At 39.8% G+C, this 21380-nt stretch overlaps 1 protein-coding gene across 1 annotated transcript in view; it reads left to right on the forward strand.

The window, feature by feature from the left end:
* The window catches only part of nrg3b (neuregulin 3b), a 152686-nt gene that overhangs the window by 124643 nt on the left and 6663 nt on the right, over positions 1–21380 (forward strand). Inside the window, exons 3-6 of the mRNA XM_081392001.1 lie at positions 8758–8831; positions 13484–13513; positions 18123–18225; positions 18890–19016. Of these exons, the coding sequence (XP_081248127.1) occupies positions 8758–8831; positions 13484–13513; positions 18123–18225; positions 18890–19016 (334 nt within the window). The remainder of the gene's footprint in view (positions 1–8757; positions 8832–13483; positions 13514–18122; positions 18226–18889; positions 19017–21380) is intronic.

Here is a 21380-nt window from a genome sequence, read left to right on the forward strand (position 1 = left end):
TTTTCGAAACACCATAGTGGAGACATGAAGTTTTTAAACTTAGATCTAGTCTTAGAACTTTAGATAAATGTTGTTTGAAAATTAAAATGTTATAGAATCAAGTGTTGAGTTCAAACACAACACAAATTCATTTAGTTCCTCTTCACTTCCTTTCCAAATGAGAAAACAATCACCAATATACACTCACCTAAAGGATTATTAGGAACACCATACTAATATTGTGTTTGACCCCCTTTCGACTTCAGAACTGCCTTAATTCTACGTGGCATTGATTCAACAAGGTGCTGAAAGCATTCTTTAGAAATGTTGGCCTATATTGATAGGTTAGCATCTTGCAGTTGATTGAGATTTGTGGGATGCATATCCAGGGCACGAAGCTCCCGTTCCACCACATCCCAAAGATGCTCTATTGGGTTGAGATCTGGTGACTGTGGGGGCCATTTTAGTACAGTGAACTCATTGTCATGTTCAAGAAACCAATTTGAAATGATTCAAGCTTTGTGACATGGTGCATTATCCTGCTGGAAGTAGCCATCAGAGGATGGGTACATGGTGGTCATTAAGGGATGGACATGGTCAGAAACAATGCTCAGGTAGGCCATGGCATTTAAACGATGCCCAATTGGCACTAAGGGGCCTAAAGTGTGCCAAGAAAACATCCCCCACACCATTGCACCACCACCACCAGCCTGCACAGTGGTAACAAGGCATGATGGATCCATGTTCTCATTCTGTTTACGCCAAATTCTGACTCTACCATCTGAATGTCTCAACAGAAATCGAGACTCATCAGACCAGGCAACATTTTTCCAGTCTTCAACTGTCCAATTTTGGTGAGCTTGTGCAAATTGTAGCCTCTTTTTCCTATTTGTAGTGGAGATGAGTGGTACCCGGTGGGGTCTTCTGCTGTTGTAGCCCATCCGCCTCAAGGTTGTGCGTGTTGTGGCTTCACAAATGCTTTGCTGCATACCTCGGTTGTAACGAGTGGTTATTTCAGTCAAAGTTGCTTTTCTATCAGCTTGAATCAGTCGACCTATTCTCCTCTGACCTCTAGCATCAACAAGGCATTTTCGCCCACAGGACTGCCGCATACTGGATGTTTTTCCCTTTTCACACCATTCTTAGTAAACCCTAGAAATGGTTGTGCGTGAAAATCCCAGTAACTGAGCAGATTGTGAAATACTCAGACCGGTCCGGAAAATTGAACAGGTGTTCCTAATAATCCTTTAGGTGAGTGTATCTTGCCCAGTACTTAATGTCATGTCCAAAAGGATTATTATTATATATGAAGCCTAATTCAAATGTACCCATAACTAGGTGCTAAGGGTACCCATAGCAGTACCTTGTACTTGAAAATAGTCATTTTTATCAAACAAACAAACAAAAATTTGTCAGTATAAATTTGATCACATCTAAGATCAATTGTGTGGGTGATATATAGAATATAGAATTTTTTTAAGGATTCTAAGCCTTATATGGAATCTAAGTATAAAGATGATGCATGCTTTGTTTCAAACCAGTCTCAAGAATATGATTGTAATTTATTCAAAAAATCTGTTGTGTCTCTGAAATAAGAAGGCAATTGTTTCACCAATGGTTGTAAATGAGTTTCTATAAATTCAGATAACTTTTCAGTAGTAGAAACTATAGGTCGATGAGGTAGATCTTCAATAGATTTATTTATTTTAGGTAAGTACTGGGACAATTGGATTTGTTAAACATTTGAATTTATGAATGTTCTGTTATCCATTTTTCTTCAAGACCTCTATTTAACATCTTGTCTAGCTGTGATTTGTATTCAGTGGGATCAAACGTTGTAAGTATTTTATAACATGAAGAATCACTAAGCATTGGTTTTACTTTTACTATAAATATTACTCCCCCTTTATCTGCTCTTTGTCATTCTTGAATCTTCTAAAGCCATCCTTTGGACTTTTGCAATGAGAAGTTACAAGTTCTTCATGGAACCATCAATGCCAATAAAGAACCTTTATTTTTAAGAGTATACAATTGTGTTTAATAGTAGAGGCATACAGACTGCATGCGGTGTCCAAAGATGTGACAGCAAGTTGTATTAAGTCATAAAGCAAGTGTGTTCCAAATGGCTTCAATAACACAAGTGCATTCCTCACTTCAAGGGCTGCCCTTTGGAGTGAGCAGGGCATAGGGATGCTCACTTCTGATTAGAATTTGTCCTATGACATAAAGTTAGTATGCCTGGTTTAACTTTTGCGTGTGTGTGTGTGGTTGCTCGTGCTAGTGAGATCCTGTCCCTCTGAGCACACTCGTATCTTCAATTATTTTAGCTCAGTCATCCTGAATGCTGCTGACAGGATTAAAATTGCTCAAGAAAATGTCAGAATCTCAAATGTCGCTCACAAAGGCAACGTTGTCTTAATTTACGCAAAACAATTTTAAAATGCCAGAGAGCATCCGTTTTTTGGCAGCGAGGCCACATGAAAAAACCATGCGGTTGTTGGCCGGATGAATAGAAGAGTAGAAGCGCAGGGCCAGCGATGGAAAATGTGGGGATTGTTTGATCAGGCAAAGATGCGAGAGCTGATGGCTGCCAAAATCCAGTGCCCGAAGCGCTTGTGTTCCTTCACGCAAGAGGAAGCACACTGCCTCTGAACGCCAGGTTTGTTAACAGTGCCTGAGAAATGCTTTGTGATGTGATCGACAGCCTTGCCTTGTTGCTACTTAAAAATCTGATGTTTTTTATTATCACATGCCTTGATGAATTGGCAAATAATCAGCTTTATCCTCTATATGTTTGTTTGATCTTCAGACCTTCATAAGAGCCGCTAATTAATGCACCAGATGCTTAAATGCGCCGCTTTGGCCTGTCTAATTGGCTAACGTATTTTCCCAGCCAAGCAACCTATAGTAAATCTCCAGGAAAAGTACAAAAAACAGCTCGAAACTCAGCTCAGATGGACGTGTTTCCCCTGAGTGATCTTACATCTGCTTGTCTTACTGTACAATCATTATCAGCTAAGCTGCAGCCACATAAAAGAATACAAGCATTTCCATTCTGTTAATGTTCTTGGCTGAACCGAGATCCGTCTAACCCAGCCCCAGGACATTTCCCAACCTTCTGCATATTCTGCAACACCACAAGCTGTGTAACGGCAGGGGTGTTTAAGTTGAAACATCTCCCCCGAACCTTTAGCTCTTTGCCACCCCGAGTTAGAACCTGTCACTTTTGTTCATGTGCCGTAGAAGCGGTTTGCTCCTGTGAACATCACTTGCAGCCATGTGAAGTGGGGAGCTGTCACTAAACGAAGGCAAACTTTCTGAGGATACTCCAGGAGGAGACAGAGACCCAAAATGGCAGGGTTCTTGTTGACACAGTAAACATATGCCGTGCACTTGATGATTAAATGATGGTTGTGGCATGTTTGCGCCCTTTAGCTTAATCTAAATATGATTAAATAACAACTCTGTTTGTGTCATCAACGCTAGAAACAGCCTGACACTATGAATTAGCAGCCACCTGGGAATGTCTGGCCTTGTTGGCACTCTGTGATGCCTACAAGTGGTTAGCATAATGTAAGCATATACTCTATAAACCTGTAATTTCATTGAAAGCTTCGTTAGTGATGCATGGCATGCTTGAAGATATTGTTTCGTCCTTGTGTAATGAGAGAAAACGGTGAAAAACAATATTGACTCAGAGCAAATGTAATTCTATAATTCCAGTTTCAAGTAAAACTCCAAGAGACGTCCGTCACACTGATAAGGCGGCTGCTGATAAAGCATTTGTGTTTGTCTTGAAGAAAAAAAGATAAGAAGTGCATTTAATTAGGACCTCAATATGGTCAATTCAGCCTCCGGCTCAAAAATGTCTATAAAATCTTGATTAGAGTCCTCCGATAACAACAGCTTTAATAACAAGATTGAATTAATAGAAATTTCACTCTGTTCCCATGGAAAAAATAAAAACGTGCATTCAGGAGCAAGCTAACCTGTAATGAGTTGTCAATCAAAAATGCATAGATTTTTTAAGAGATGCACCTAAAATCTTTGATTTCATGGAACGATTTTCCCAATGCAGGGTGTTAATAAACTCTGAGGCTTCAGAGATACTTAGAAACATTCACAAATCTCGTTGGCAACAATGCCCATCTCTCTTATTTTCATATGCGTTTCCGTGGTTGCATCAAATCCAGTGGGCACTAAGCCCACAAAAAAAGCAGAGTTACCATGGTGAATGTTACCACAGAGATGCAGAACCTATGCACACCTCATTGGCACGTTGATTCCATTAGTGTCCACCTCTTTCCTTCCCTGCAGGGGAATAGCAAATTAAATAAAATGGCATGATGAATACATCAAAGCGGCTTGATTAAAAAGGAAAGGATTAACCAGAGTCTATATATAAAGACTGAAGAATGATGGGAAAGACAATATCGCAATTTAACGGAATTACACTTATTGCCCTGACTGAAGAAGGGCCATGTAAATGATATTAAGGAGGATAAGCTTTTAAACACCTCTGAGACAGACTGCCGCTCTCACAGCTTCATTGGATTATCGCGCCATATCTGATGAAAAATGAGATATTCATGCTTTCATTGTGAAAGACATGCATCGTCGGTTCGGTTTCAGTGTTTATGCGTGTGTGTCAGCTTGCGTTGTGATGTGACGTGTAAGTGAGATGATCTTTGTGAACATGTGCGCACTTTCACACCAGATCACACCAACACCTTCCATTGTTATTGACGTAAAAACAATCGCAGGATATGTGACCAAAAAAAAAACATTTATTTCCCATTGATCTTTAGTCTGACAACAGTGTAGTGTTGAGCAATGGGAACAACTATGATCAGAGCCCCAAAGAAGCACTTGTGTCTGTGTCAGAGCTGTGAAACCTCGTCATATGTGAAGATGGCCATCAATGTCTCTAATTCACTTCTCTTCCTCCTTCCATGTGCCCTTCAGACAGTCGCTGATCCTCACGCTGGTGGATAGACTCCACACAAACTGTTTTGTGACACAGCGCTGTGCTTCCTCTTATCTAAAACCAGTGCTCTGCCATGACAATGCCGTCGTCAGGAGAACTCCCGGTTGAGTGTTTGCGCTTCCGCTAGTATAAGCTTAGGGGGACTTATCTACTCATGCGTGATTACCATTTTAATAGGTTTATTTTCAAGTCAGGCTTTTGTGGTGTTAAAAGCATGTGAAAAGTAGAAAACTCTTCGTTTGACAAAGCTCAGGGTAAATGTATGGCTCCTAAGTGAGGATGCATTTATTCTTTGCTGCCTTGCTTGATTCTGTACGTATAGTATTTCATACCAGGGTATTTATTCAACTGTAGGAACTTTTGGCAAAGTAAAATGTTAGAATATAAAGTTTTCGAAAACATGCTTTTCACACTCTCAGTAGTAATTTTCCCTTTTTGTTTCTTCTTCTAGAGTCTTAAATTAATATTGAACGTCTGGGTCTTGGACAAGGGTAAAACATTCAAATTATACTTAAATGGCATTTGAGGAGTAGCTAAGTTAAATAATGAAATTAGACTTCTAAAACCATTTTTATGTCAAATTCATATAAAAAAGGGTTGAAATCTGTTAATTTGAATAGAAGTCAACCTAGACTCCCAGAATAAAAAACCTGGGTGATTTATATGCCCAGAACTGAAAAACTGTAGAGAAAAAAAAAACACTTGTTGAATTGGTGGGGATCCATTCCTTGTTTGTGTGCTGAAACATCTTGAATGGTGAAGTGGAAATCAGTCAATGTCATTCAACAAATAAAATCATTCTGTTGCAATGCTCACTCTCCTCTCCCCATCCGCAAACCCAGACAGATACTTATGAATATGTATTGGCCGTATGATAATAGCGAAGCCAGGTTTCTCAAACAGCACTTTTTTGACAGGGATGATGGGTAAGGAACAATTGAACAGAGATTGTTTCAAATATTGGCCTTATCTCACCCTCCAAATACATCAATAATAGTAAAGGATGTCAGGATCAGATAGGGCCTTATTTATGGAGGAAAGTTGTCACAGGATCTTGAGATGGCTTGACAGTGTCTTTGTGTAAAGGTGTGTATTGTACAGTATGTGGGTGTGTGAATGTGGGTAGTATATGTATCACCCACATGCAAGACACGAGCTCAGTCTGTTATGTGGGAGCTGTTTGACAGGGAGGAAAAGAATACCACCACGCACAACCCACTCACAGACACGCTTTCTTGCACAAACAAGCTCTCCTGTTTATTCCAACTTACATCCACATACCTTGAAAGCTGAAGTATAGTTTCTGCTCAACCACAATCACCAAATGCTATTGCAAAACTAATGACTGATTGGTTTCAAACAGGTTTCCCTACAAACACTCTGCCCATCTGCCAATGGTCAGGCAAGCAGAGTGCCTCACCCCAGAACTCACGCCATTGGCTGAGCTGCTGTTGCCATGCGAGACGGGTCGGAATTCTGAAACAAACAGAGCTACGATTTGATAGGGTCACGGAGACAGTGTTCGTCCCACTAATGGTTTACTTTTAGTCGTCTCTGCATATTAAGCTGGTACAGGAGTATTTTAACATCAGAGTATTTTAACACTTTTAACAGGAGTATTTGAACACTTCAGCTTTAATTAACAAACTGCGTTAACTGTAGTAGTCAAATGCGAGTCCTGCTTATTGCCTCGGCCTCCTTTGAGGGAAATATATAATTTCTCTACTTTTCTATCTAGCTTAACCAACAGGGGAACGATCATTGATGCCAAGCAACATGTCCTTGAATGATAATGAAAAGCCATGAAGCAGATGCAGAAATTCTAGTTTACAATGTTGTTTACTCTGTAGGCACCTCGAATGTCATAAGCAGATGTGCGTACATTGATTTTCCTTTCCTCCAATACCAAGTAAACGATGCATGAAATGATTTGTTGGTTTGTTTTCTTGGCATACTGCTAAAAGCTCTACTGTACTGTCTACCAGAAAAGGGGAGAAAGGGGAAAAACAAATAGGCTGCCAACAGTCACGACCATCATTCTGCTGTCAACACGTGAGTCAGTGTTAACCAGGTGGTGAGCTAACAGAGCGCGAGGCAGAGAGAGATGAGACCGCACAACATGCTCCTCACCTGCTTCCTTGACTGTAATTACAGTCTAACCATGTTATCCCCTCTTTTCAGTCAGTTTTCAGTCTCATTTCTGTTTCATGCTGCAAAGCTCAGTCATGCTTCCTCAAGCCAGACACACTGACAAGATTGTGTCTAGGCAGCTGTCGCACCGGATCTGGTGCACACTGCAAACAAAGCCAGATGAAACAACATCAAGATCATCCTGTTAAGGTTTTTTTTTTTTTATTCTTCTCGGCCTGTATGCTTGTTTCCATTTGTGAACCGTCATTATCATGGTATACCTCGTCAAAATTATGTTAGCGTTGCACAGGAAAGAGAAGTGATCACAGAGGCAGATCTCAGAATTGGGTAATTTTCAGGTAAACATGTGAATAAAAGGCACAGTGTTGCTGGAAAATTGAGATGAGTCTGTTTGCAGCATTGAAGGTGTGTTGTATTTGTATTTTCACATGGGAGGACAACAGTTGTTGGGTTAAGGCTTTAAAAAACGCAAAGAAAGGACGAAAGAGATGGAGAGAGGGATTAGAAGATGTCTGAAATGCTTTTGCTGGAGGGCAGCTGGTGTTCTCTGTGGTTCTTCTACACACAGATTCAGAGCACATTGCTACTTTTGGAAGAAGTCCCCTGTTTCACATAGATCTCACAGTAAGAGTAGTCAAATGCCTTACGGTCCCATAGCTCAGTAGGGATGTGACATAAATGTCAAGACTGTGTTATCTGTGCGAGTGCAGGCACCACTGAGCTCTGGACAGACCCGCCCTGTTATCCCTATTTTTCTTCTTTTTTTTTCTTCTCCATATCACCACTCCCTCCTTTACATCCTCATCTTTTTCTGCATTAGGCTAATTTATAACATTTCTGGGTATTCTGATTTCTAATGTTCAGTCAATCTCTCTGTGAAAATGGCATAATGATGGATGGTGGATGGACACGTGGATGCAGATCTGTACTCAAAATGGATGTGCAGCGTCACATGCTCCATCTAGAACTATTTTAAAACATTTTTATGCTTCTCGTATAATTAGATGAATGCACTTTTTATGACTTGATATTAGCTTAGATATTAGTTAGATTGCTTTGAATATTTGTACTCTTAAAATATATTTGTCACACTACAGGACTATTTAAATGGGTATAGCTCACCCCAAAATTAAAAATCTGTCATCATTTACTCACTAACACTACATAAAAGAAGATACTTTGAAATATTTGTTCTCCATGCAATTAAAGTAAATGGGGTCCACTGACAAAAACAGTTGATTAATTCTTCCAAAATATCTTCTTTTGTTTGTGTAAATGATAATGTTTTGGGTAAACTATGCAGAAACTTCAGAAACAGTAGGTGATTAAAAATGAAAGGGTGACTAAAAGACAAAAATACAAACTATCCCCAAAATATACTCTACCTTCCAAAATGTTGGGGTCAGTAAGATTTTTTTATGTTTCTGTGTGTGTGTGTGTGTGTGTGTGTGTGTGTGTGTGTGTGTGTGTGTGTGTGTGTGTGTGTGTGTGTGTGTGTGTGTGTTTCATTCTGATGTTCCAACTCTTTGGCTTTTAAAATTACATCCCCCAACCCCTAATATTGATGAAAATATTTGAAGTGTAGACACACAGGTAATTTATATTTCTGTATTGAAATGTTGAACATTCTTCTTTTGCAGGTGTAAAGAGGGTTACCGTGGACTTCGTTGTGACCAGTTTGTGCCAAAGACGGACTCCATCTTATCTGACCCAAGTATGTACTTTTGTCACAGTGTGTTTTCTTTGAGGGATAATATGATGGAATCTTTTATTTTGTGTGCTTCATACAGGGATACAGGAAAAATGAATTTGGTTTGGATAAAAACAAGGTTATTGAGTTATTTCCATTCCTACTAGCATGAACAACACAAAGCCCTTTGGTGACAATATGCTTCATGATACAGCAAACCAAAGATGATAGAACATCATTTACTTGTTGTTTACTTGCTTTCCAGTCTTAGTTTTAGAAGTTCCAGCCTTTCTAGCATCAGGTGAGTCTCTTAGCCTCCAGGCTGAGAGTTCTCCACCGATTTCTCAGAACCGTGTATTGCTTAAGTAGTTAATTATACCTCTCTCTCTAAGTGCTGAAATTGCCATCACCCTACAATGCCACACTCATGAAAATCAGAAAGCATTTGCATATGCTATTTTCACTATAGGAAAGCTGATCTCTAACTCTGCAGGAGCAGAATTTTTTTAGCGTGACAAATATATTGCGTAACCCGTTTACATTTGTTGTCTGATTCTAACAAGGCTCAGAGTGGCAACGAAATGTGATCAAGTGACTATTTTTCATGAAGAGTACATTTCCCCTGTCATTAGGAAAGTCCCTGAATGAAAGCAATTGCTTTGCTAATTTTAGGTCGATGCTAAAGTCATTAGCCATTTCTGTGCTCAATGAGCCAGGAGAGTGTCTCACAGGTTAAAAAAGGACAGTGGAGTACAAGTAGTCAAGGGGAAGTTCATAGTCACTGAAAAAGCTGTCAAAGAGAGATGTTTGCTTTCTTACAAGTTGGTAATGGAAAGATTTGTGAAACCTCACAAAGCCTTGACTCATAAACCCTTCTTCCTGTGACTCAACTTTCCGAGAGCTATTATACCGATATGAAAGGAAGTGTACAAGCCTTGGAGGGAGAAAGCGGAGAAAAGAGATGTCCAGCGCGAGATGAATCTGCAACACGGCTGTTTCTGAGTGCCTAGCGTCGTATGAATTGTCTAGCTTTTGGGGGGTGATCTTTTACAGCGAGTGATACGGCAACCTAAACTCCCATTTAGTGCACTTTGAGTTGCTGACCCTTCTGAGTGGCTAGTAATGGGATCTTTCTGTAGCCTTTGTGTCCCTGATACTTCTCTTTCCTGTCTGATTTTCTCAATGAGAGCATTCAAATTCCCACTATCCATCAATCCCCGAGATGGAGCCCTCATCTCTAGCAGTGCCATCATCTCCTTCACGGATACACCTACACAATCCTGCTGGTATTGCCTCCTCCACCCTTCTGTTGACACCGTTTAGCATTGAAGCAATTTTAGGCCACTGCTGTTGCAAATCTGCTAAATGGCTGAAGCTTTCGGCATCTATAGTTTTTATTTTTATTTTGTTGTATCCACATATTCAACATTGATAGAAATGAGCCAGTTAATCCAGATTATGTGCTTGAGTTACAATCCTACCATGGAAACAAACACAACAGGCTTTGGAGCGGCCCGCATGAGGAGCAATCACAGTGCTCAATATCTTATGTCAAATTACAGCCTTTACAATTTTTTCATAGCCCATTATGTTTTCGGTGTATCTTTATTCCACCCTGTAGAGGCCAGTGTTTGTTTTTCCCCGTTCCTGGTTTGAGCCTGATGTGTTTGGTCCAGTGCATCTTTATTCACTTAACCCACCAAATGAGCCACAAATCACCCCCTGGGGGTGGCTTGGCTTTATCTGCCACCTAGTCTTTTGTCCCCGGAGCTTTTTCACAATCTATCTCTGCTCAACACACTTGCACAAATCATCCGTCGACTGTCTTTTTTGTCTCCATATCGACTACCACACAAGTAAGATGTGAAAAGAGCCTCGCTTCTGCTTGGCCCCATATCTCCCCCCAGCTTCCTGGCAAAGGATAACACTGCGGGTCATCGACTGCAGAAACCCCGCTGCTTAATATGAGGAATGCTGTTGACTTTCTTTCAACTTTTTAGCCTGTATTGTATGAGCGATGGTGTTAGAGGAGTAGTTCATCCAAAAATGAAACCATTTTCTCACCCTCGTCTTTTGAAAGCTGTACAACTTTCGTTCTTCCACAGAACACAAAAGGAGAAAATGTGTTCTTATGCTTTTTTTAGGGACTGATGTTTTCAAGCTATAAAAAGTATCAAATGGTCCATATAAATCGTGCACTAGACCTCAGGCAGGGAAGATGCCATATTGAATTTTACATGGAGGAAAACAAGCCTGTGAGTTTGCAAAGGGTCAATTGGCATTGGCATGTAAAATCCATTGAACTTACTGTATCTCTCATAGTCAAAATTCAATGTGGCATTACCCTGATCAAGGTCTATATTCCAAGTCTTTTTAATGCCAAACATAGTTTTTTGCAAAACAACAGACCTAAATTTAAGTTCATGTGAAAAGCAATTGTCCGATTTATGAACTAATTACTCTTTTGAATGTAATCTTTTTAATTAATTTAACTTAGTTCACAAAAAATATCTAAATTATTTGTTCATGAATCTCATTCATTTGGTTATCAAGTTCTGGTGGTAGTGGTTAAAAGCTCACTGGAGGGGACAATTTTCAAAAGCTATGTTTTTTTTGCGAAAAGCTATTATACATCTTCAGAAGACTTATATATAGTGCATATGTCATATGGCCCACTTTTATGAAGATGTTTTGAAGCACCAGCTCCTTTCATACAACTGTACAAACACGAGTGACAAGAAACAAGGTGAGTGCCTGAAATATTTTGGACTATCCCCGTATGAACAAGGAGTTTGGTTAGTGGAGCCATTTTCAGAGCTCTGGGAAAAAATCTGGGGTTCAGCCGGTGACTCGAGGGAGACGGATTTCACGACTGACTTGCTCAGGGGACAGCGGCCCCTCTCATTTAGGTATTTATCTCTTGAGCATTAGGCAATGTAAGTAAGCCGCACAAAGGAGCTTTCGCCTATTGCTCCAACTAACGGAAGGATTAAGGATTTGATTCATTTTTGTACTTCTTCCACTCAGTCTCTGAGCGACTGACGTTGATTCAGTGCACTGGATGCCATTCCTCTTAGACGGCGTAAATGTCTCCCAAGGGTGACGGGACAACGGATGGGAGCCTGTGGTTTATGGGAGCAGTACATCAGGAGCTTGCTGCCAGGATTCGAGGAATGCATGCATATCCGTGCTTAATGACTTTGTGTGTGTGGCTCATGACAGCACAACGATTATGACAGGATGAATGTGGCAGTTATTGTGGGCAATCAGAGGCAGCCTCAGCATGAATGGGCCAAGCAATGCTGGCAGTAGGGATACGACAGAACCGCTGGATCATCGCCTGGGCCTTTTGTCTCACAGAGCTGTGTTGTGTTTTTTAAAAATCTCACCCGATCCCACAACACACAGCGAATTCAATAGGCCCAGAGGAGAGACACACTGTGCAAAAATCTCGGGTAGGAGTATTACCAGCAATTCTGCTTACATTAGCATTTAAAACAACCTTTAACCGATTCCACATACTTCATTGTGCCTGCACTGTGCTGCGGCTGCCAATAAACAAGGGCTCTGTCCTTATTCACCATGAATTTAAATCATAAGCAGGAATTGTTTAGGCTAAAACTACCATTCCTTGCATTCTCATTAAGAACTGCAGCACGACCTCTTTGAGAGGGGGAAAAAAAACATTTCAGCTCATTATTTTCCCACAGATCATGTTTAAATTGCAGCATGAATATATGCAAAAACATGTGGCGTTGAAAAATTGAGGCTGCTATGTGGCAATTTATCATTTGACAGAGGGTTTTCTGTCACTGGGTTTGATTTCTGTTTTTTCCCCTCTAAGTATGTCCACTAAAATAATCTTTCTCGGGCAAGCCGCAGTCTATTTAAAAACCTTAGACCACCTCTGTCAGAAAAGCAATTAAGTGTGAGGGTTTCATTTTAATTTAAATGAGATTATATTACAGTGGCTTGAAAAAGGGGACTATTCAAATGAAAAGAGCATGAGTGTTCTTCTCTTTATCAGGAACAGCAGTTCTAAGGCTTCAGTGGGATAGAGAAGAGAGAGAGAGAGAGAGAGAGAGAGAGAGAGAGAGAGAGAGAGAGAGAGAGAGAGAGAGAGAGAGACAGACAGACTGGTGGTATTTAGAGAGGCGAATTGCTTGTCCATTGCTCTGCTGGTGAAGACTCCCTTAAAGAGGAGGCATATTAGTTCAAAGCCTTCAGATGAATTAATAACACAATTGTCTTTTCAGTTGAAAAATAAGCATCTCCTGGGCATTAGAGTTGACAGAGGCATTTCTAAAGCCCATCCCTGACTAAATCTGGCTTCTCTATGGAAGCGTGGCTATTCTACAGGCAACTAACAGGCCTTTATGTGCTTTATATTATAAACTGTTTCACCCTCTTCACTATTGTGACTGCTCGTATCTTGGGTAATCAAGAGAAAGCTATTTTTGTTGTCGAAACGATGCCGCTACAGAATCCTTTCTCTTTCAGAACAATGAGCAGTTTTAGTTGACAAATCTCACTTGCTTTTTATTCACGGTTATTATCTGGGTGATTTAATACGTCTTTGTTTGTGGAAATCTGTATGATAACATCTTTCTCCCTGTTTCTATCTTTCTCTCCGTCTGTTTAACCACTTGTCTCTTTTTTGTTATCTCTCCCTGAAGCAGCAGATGAGCTGGGAATTGAGTTTATGGGTAAGGACATGTATATGAAATTATATTATGATTTATATTTTTCTTTATTTTTCATATTTTTTCATTAAATAATGGTTTAATTTTATATTTATATTATTAAAGGCCGTGTTGCAGGTTTTTTTTTTTTCATCGAATTTGTGCTATTTACTTGTTGGTAATAAACATTTAAACTGTTATCCATTGTATTTTATGTCGTTGGGTATCACAAAGCGGAATATAATACGAAAAAGTAGAGCGGTTTGCAACGACTCTCCTTTCCCCCACAATGTCATTACGTCACGTTGGGGAGAGAATTTACCAAAGCCCGCGGCCCGCATTGAGAGTGACTAGAGAGACGAGTAGCAGACGAGAGTATTCAGATAACGTTAGCGCAGATTATAGATAAATAAATAGATATAGATTGACAGACAGATAAATAGATAGATAGATAGGCTAGTATAGAGAGATAGGCAGACAGCCAGATAGCATAACGTTAGCAATAGCATAGATAGCTAGCAGCTAGATAGATAAATATATAGAAATATATAACGTTAGGTAGATTGACAATGGTGAACTACTGTTTGTGCTGGGTGTAAAAACTCTTGATGCTGAGTGAGGCACGTCACATCTGGTGTGGGGTGAGCTCCTCGACCAGCGACCAAAACACACTCACTTCCCTACAGCACAAGCTTTCCAACGCAGTTTCCATGGGACGGCACCACTCACACAAGCACCTGCTAAACACAGCGACAGACACGCGGCGGCTACGTTTGCAACAACATTTTCACCGGAGGAAGAGATAAACGCTTAGAAACACCCATATAGCTAGCATGATGCCTATTTGATTCTATTTGTAGATGAAAAGAAAAAAAAAGTGTCGTTATTGTGCACTGCTGCTCGTAGACTATACCTCCAGTGCTCATTGCTGCGTTGTTAAATGATAGCAACTCACCAGAACACTTCACCAACTCTCCACTCATTCTCCTCGGACCATGCATTTAATTATTAAGTATTTACGACATTGTGGTGGCGTTTAATTGCGTTCAACTCGTAAATACGATCTATACGAGATGACTTTGAACGCACCATAATACTAGGCTGAGGCTAGCTTTCCTCCACTTCTCCCCAACGTGACGTCATCACCGAGTTGCGTAAAAAAAACGTTAATACCAAAAACGTAAAAAACTGTTCTTTAAGGCCATTTTTGGGACATTTTAAAAATGATATACATATCTTGAGTGATTTATGTACCCATTAATCGACAGTGGTTGTTAACCTGCAACATGGCCTTTAATATTGATATTTTATGACCCCGTTTTATTTGAGAGACTACAAGGAATATGTGTACTTTTAAAAATGCATTCATCGCACCACAGAACCATTTAACTTGGTTACAAACTGTTATTATAAATGACTAAAAATAATCTAAGGCTTTTTCCTATATACATTCATATAAGTTGTAACTTGGCATCTTCATGATGTAAGAAAGAAAAGCACACACAAGCTTCTCCCATTCTTGACCAACATTTATGTGTACAAACACACACGATGCTCTGTTCCTCATAGAAGCCTAATGTTCTTGAGTTTCCATGGAAACAGAGCAAAAGAAATGTATTGTAAAGGCACAGGGCAGCATCTGTATGGGCGATGCAGTCTGTGTGGCTTATGCGCATACATGTGTGTGCTCGCCTGTGTATGTGGCTGTTAATTACTGCGAAGCCTCGAGGTGTGCACCTTGCTGAGGTGGCATGTTGCATAGCAAGTCTCTGGGGATAAGAAATATCACACAGCCAAGGGCTAAATACATGCCTTTACCCTAACAAACCACAGCATCCACAGACTTAAAGCAGTGTCAACAATCAGGAGCCCAAAAAACTGCTGTGAAAATGGATTTTCCGCAAGCTTTTCCCTCTTCTGCATCCACACACCCTGCCCTACCGTCCTCTCTCATGTGCCTGACAACTGAAAGCATTTCTTTAAGTGAACGAGTGAATCTTGTGAAGTTTTCCATTAGTCGTGCTTCACACGGTCGCCTCAAGATTTCCTCAAAAACTGTCAGAGAAGGAGAGATAGCTTAAGTGGAACTGATATGCATTTCTGCTTCTCGGAAATGACTGCCTCAGTGATTTTAATCTGGATGGTGAGCGAGTCCAGTTGTTGGCCATTATGGAGCATGTTTTCCGTGAGAGAGAGAGTGGCGTGGGGGGGTGTCTCTGAGTGCACGTGTGCATGAATGGTCAGCTCTGTGCATTTATGGCATGAGAGAGCATTTCACATGGGTGTATGTTTGTCAGGGAGTCTAGCCATCTGTTTGCAGAGACTCCACCAAACTACGGCTCAATATCCTGTGAAGACCAGTCCCTGATATCCCACTGCCCGTTCTTTGTTTTCCACAGATGTATTTTTGACAATTTTGGGTGGCTTGTTTTTGCCCAAGATTAATCCATATAGATTATTCACTAAGTCTTATGCAGTAGAACTACCTTAAACTCAGACCTGAACCCCTTTTAACGCCTTTACGGTGCATTGGATTACCGGATATAAGTCACACAACAAATCTCACCATCAATGTTCTGACATCTAGTGGAACTTCTCTCAGAAGACTTGAAGTTGTTAGGGAGGATCAGCTCCCTTTTAATCAGGGTTATCATCATCATTTCAATTTAAATTGAGAATGCTTCTTAAAATCCACAACATGTGTTTGATTGTTCAAGACAAACTTTGAATGATGGCTTGATAAAGCCTTTTTTTTGCTGTATTTTATAGGTCGTCGCGAAAGACAAGTAGGGCTAGGTGATACATTGATGTTATCAAAATATCTAAGCCCATTTCACTCCCCATTTTCATCTCAGAATTATGACAGCTGATAGGTGCTGTTTTCAGACGTTCCCGTACATATTTGTCTGAGCGCTCTATGAAGAGAGTCAAAGGTTTCTTTTTACAACATGTTTTTGCAGTGTTAAGCATTGCAACCAATCATAAACATGTATGTTGAGTGTGTGAACAAAATGGCCACACAGAAGTGTTTAAGGTAGTCAGTGGCGCATCCACTCAAAATTCTGGAGTTATCATTCACCACGCTCACTTACTGTGTTCTACACACTTGTGAATCATTAACCCCTTTCACACAGCAGTCCCGGTAAATCACCGTAAAATTGTCAGAGCGACTTTACCGGTAAATTCACAAATGTGCTGTTCACACAAGCAACAGCGTTCTGGCTTTTTACCAGTATCAGCCCATTCACGCATCAATTCCAAATACCGGTAAACTCTGTGATGATGTCATTAACCGGAATTGCCCTCTAAAGTTGTTGACAAATCTCTTCATCCGCCCGCACGAGGAGAAGAGTTTTAGTTTCGGTATAACTCCAATTTGAAGACATTTGTAAACAGTGCTGAGTAAACGTGCCATCTGCATCATAATTTTATGAATGGCCCAGAGCCGTTGCTCTTTCAATGGCTTCTGATTGGCCCAAATCACTTCTTACGCGTTCTGACCTCGTACGTGCAAAATACCAGTAATCTTCATTGCGCCAGAGAAACAAGGGCGCAGCCATCTTTAGAATACTGTCTTTGAACTTCCGTTTTGTAGTCGCTCTGTATATTTGTATGGCATCGCTGTCCAGGAGTTACTAGCTGGTGAAGTAGATTTACTTAATGTAAAGTTAACGAAATTTATCATGAGGATAATAATGTTTAAAGCAGATGTCTTAACAAATGTCAGTAGACCGGGAAAGATTTTAAAATGAGCTGTTCATTCATAAATGCAAGATCGCTGTGAAAATACAGACCGGAAGACAAAAGACAAGGAGCGCAGCGCTGAAAAGGGGCGGAGCTACATAAGGTCTATACCAGTAATTTACTGGTAATGTTACAACTTCCCTTACTAGTAAATAGCCGGAACCAGTTTACTGGTACATTTGAACAGGTCCTGTTCACATATGATCTGTTACTGGTAATTTACCAGTAAAGACTGTATGTGTGAACAGGGCTATTGTCTTATAACCAACAAAGTGTAAACTCGATTTAAATAAGAGATTCATATTTGGCTATATTGCCGACGCCCAGCCCTACAGAAAACCAAAATTTTAATTTTATGGACCAAGGAGAAAGAATGCATTTCCCAGCATGCTATGAACTTATTTTTATTATTATTAAATCAGTAAATTCCACTTTGTGTAATGTAATGTCAGGTATATATCCAGTTCAATAGTGCTGGATTCTTATAAACCAATCATAAGGCAGATTCTTACGGCAAGCGCATTTTAAGCCTGTCTGACCACTGACACATGACTGTTTAGCTGACAGCTCCCTGCTTGTTTCTCTGCTGTCTATCCCCCATCATCAAATCAAATATGATTGTGTGCACATGTTTGTGTGCTAGTTAAACGTGCCAAAATGGTATAACTAGCCAATTAGTTTTGAAACAGTCCCTTTCCAATCATCTCTAAAAATTCTGATTCTCTTGCACTGGGAATGTTTCCATTATTGAGTCATTGAATTTTCCTTACAACCTACAAGAGCCAATTAGCTACATTAGGTTATTTTGTTCAATCTAGACTGGCACAGTGATGATGACTGTGAATAAAGCCTGAAGATGAGTGTGTGTTGTCCTTGTCTGTCTTTTCAGAGAGTGCAGAAACCTATCAGAGACAGATTATGTCCATCTTCAGCATAGCCATGGGGATCAGCCTGCTGGGAGTGGCTTGCATGGCTCTTTACTGCAAAAACAAGTGAGTCCAAAGTCCAAACCATCCTTGGAAGCTAGAATAACAATATGTTATAATGTTTCAACACAATAACAAGTTTGAGTGTTTTTGAAGAGATGTTGTGGATCAGTGACATGATGGTAATGTTTTTATCCCGTCTGGTCATTTATTCAAGAATACGATACATTAAAAATACAATTCATAACGACTTAGACATCTTCCAATTTGAAAATGTAATTCTTGAGAAGAAAACAGTATCATCAGTATTAATAAGTAGTTTAGCATAATCTTTTATCATAATTTCTTAAAAAACAAACAAATTTTAACAAATTTAATTAAAACATTTTTTTACATACATTTCATTTGTCAAGGTCTGTAAAATCACAAAATAACAATAATTATAGTAATAATAATAATACTAATTTGGCCTTTTCATGACAAGGTTTGTTCATTTTTTTTTAATTAATAATTCATGATTTGTTGTGATAACTGTTGAAAATAATAATTAAGATTATATTTGTATTATATTTTTTTTTAATAATATGAAATGAACATGAATACAAAGGGTATGGATTTGTATGTTTTAAACTGTATTAATAAAAGATTATTGCTTCTCTTTTCTGTCATTGACATTTCTCATTGCACAAAATAAAATTGTGTGGTTTAAAAATGTATTAACCCTTTGCAGGAGACAAAGAGAGAAGCATCGAGCCCATCTGACCGAAATTCGCAACTTGAGAGACTGTACTGTCAACGCCTCTGGTCTCATGTCTAAATCCAGCCCCAGACTCGAGAGCACCCTCCAGCTTCAAAAGGTGACGCCTCGCAGCTGCCGTTTGTTTATGTTTCAGAGCATATTTGCATGACGTCCACATTTGTGCTGACAGCCCGCATAATGATCACTTATCCGAAAAAAAGCCTACATCCCCGCACCCATGCGTATACCAAATATATATGTGTACGGTCAGAAATCAAGCCACCCACGTGTGCTGTTATGGAGATTCAACTAAAGTCCCCTGTGCATAACAGTCAGTAATGAATACAATTGGCCAGCAGGCAGCTGAAGGAATGATGCCCTCCAAGGCTTTACTGCTTTCCCACCTGCTCCGAAGATCCCTCAATCTGACAGAAATAACATTGCATGCAGCTCGGGGAGTAAACACTGCATCCATCTGATGCAACAGTCAAAGGTAGCCGGCCACCTAGCTGATGAAGAACTGGATGAATAGAGTTGCATTATCCAAACTGGAATATTAGTCTCTCTCTGGTGCCACTTAGGGTTCATTCTCATCCCATACATAAATGTTGACGGCTCACGTTCCCATGTGCACTGTCAGGTCAAATGAGAGTAAAGAATCAAGCCTCAATTATTCCCAATGGTTTACCTTAACATTTCCTTGCAGATGCTTTTATACCAAAGTAATTTGTACGAAAGTGCATATACTGCATAAATGACACAGGGTGTAGCGTATCAGATCAGTGTCACTCTTGCTAATCCAAGCATGCAGGGAAAACCTTTAATTGGACCGCTTATATAATCGTCACAAAAATCTGCTGAGCCAGCAGCAGACGACTATAAAATTAATTTAAAAAGAGGCTGAGAGGGGGAGCTCCAATCTTTTCTTCAGACTTCACTTGAATTCTGCATGTTTCATACCCCCACCCTACAGGTTTTTATTTTTTTTACATTTACAGCAGCCAGTACTGCTGTTCTGCTTCTCCTCCTCTGAGTTTTCTCGCCCTGCTGAGGCGATGAAGGGGTGGTCAGAAATCATCCAATTTTCTTGTTGGAGAGAAGAACAATGCTAACAGGTCCCCAAGGAAGCAGGAGTGTTAAAAGGACATGCTTTTTCAGCTGTAAGGCCCCAAACTAGTTTAAAGTCAAACTCAATCGTTTTAATGATGTTCCACAGGACAGGCAGAGGGAGGGAGATTTCACTAACTGGAATAACTGCATTATCGACTGTCTTTTTCAGCTCGGGCGACATTGGGGGGACTCTCAGAGTGCTGGGTTGTAGTAAGATAATGGCTTTAATTTTAAGAGGGGGAACAGAAAAAAAAATACTTCAGGAATTCATTAATGTAATCTTGTCTGGGATTAATTCCTGACTGGGGTAGTCAAAAAGGGTGAATAATCAGTGTGTCTCGCTTAATCTGCAGTTTATATGTAAAGTCTAATTAAAGTGACTTTCTTTCACTGAGGGGCCTGTATATCACAGAGTGAGCATCTATATACAGCCTCTTTTCAGAATTCATGAGCCCTTTATTTCGTCTTTAGCCTGTGCATGTGTGTTCCTACTTTTATCTGCCTGTACAAGTGAGGGGAAGTGAGATGAGATGCTTTACAGCACAAGAGTAATCATACATGTCATTTGCGGCAGGTCGTGTCCACACCACTTCATGAAATAGCTTGCGGCAGGGATGTGTATAATACAGAGGAAGCTTCTGAGCAGGAATTTTCATTTTGTTAGTGCGTGTTATAACGAGTGGCAATCCGGTGCTGGAATTAGATTTTAATGTTTTGCTGAGTGGTTGTTGCAGTTGTCATCGTTGGTGGAAAGCAAGGCCGTTCTAGTTAAGTCATGAAACAAAATGCAAACTAATGTGTTCCCATTTCTCATATCACTACCATTCAAAAGTGAAAGAAAGAAATGAATGCTTTTATTCAGCTAGGACCCATTAAATTGATCGAAAATAACAGTAAAGACTTTTATACTGTCACAGATTTCTATTTCAAATAAATTCGTTTCAGAAAAAAAAAAAAAGATTTACTGGAATAAATCAGAGCATTTCGTCGGATGCAATATTAAACAGTACAACTGTATCAACATTGATAATAATAAGAAATGTTTCTTGAGCACTAAATCAGCATATTAGAATGATTTCTGAAGGATAATGTGACACTAGACTAACTAGACTAATCGCTGCTGGAAATTCATCCTTGCCATCAAATAAATGACATTTTGATTAAGTAAATTCCGCCTTGATGAGCATAACATACTTAAAAATTGTACTGACCCCGAATGTAGTGAATGTACACTGCAGTTCATCTGCAATTTGGACTTATTAAAATAATTGTTATTAGGATGGACCCCGAACCAAATGTAAAAAAATCGTACTGCTGGACCAACAAGTCATATTCAAGCCCCAGTCGCTGATCCATGCATTCATCGGTAGAT

This window comes from Scardinius erythrophthalmus (assembly GCF_964197995.2).
Source record: "Scardinius erythrophthalmus genome assembly, chromosome: 18".
Lineage (NCBI taxonomy): Eukaryota > Metazoa > Chordata > Actinopteri > Cypriniformes > Leuciscidae > Scardinius > Scardinius erythrophthalmus.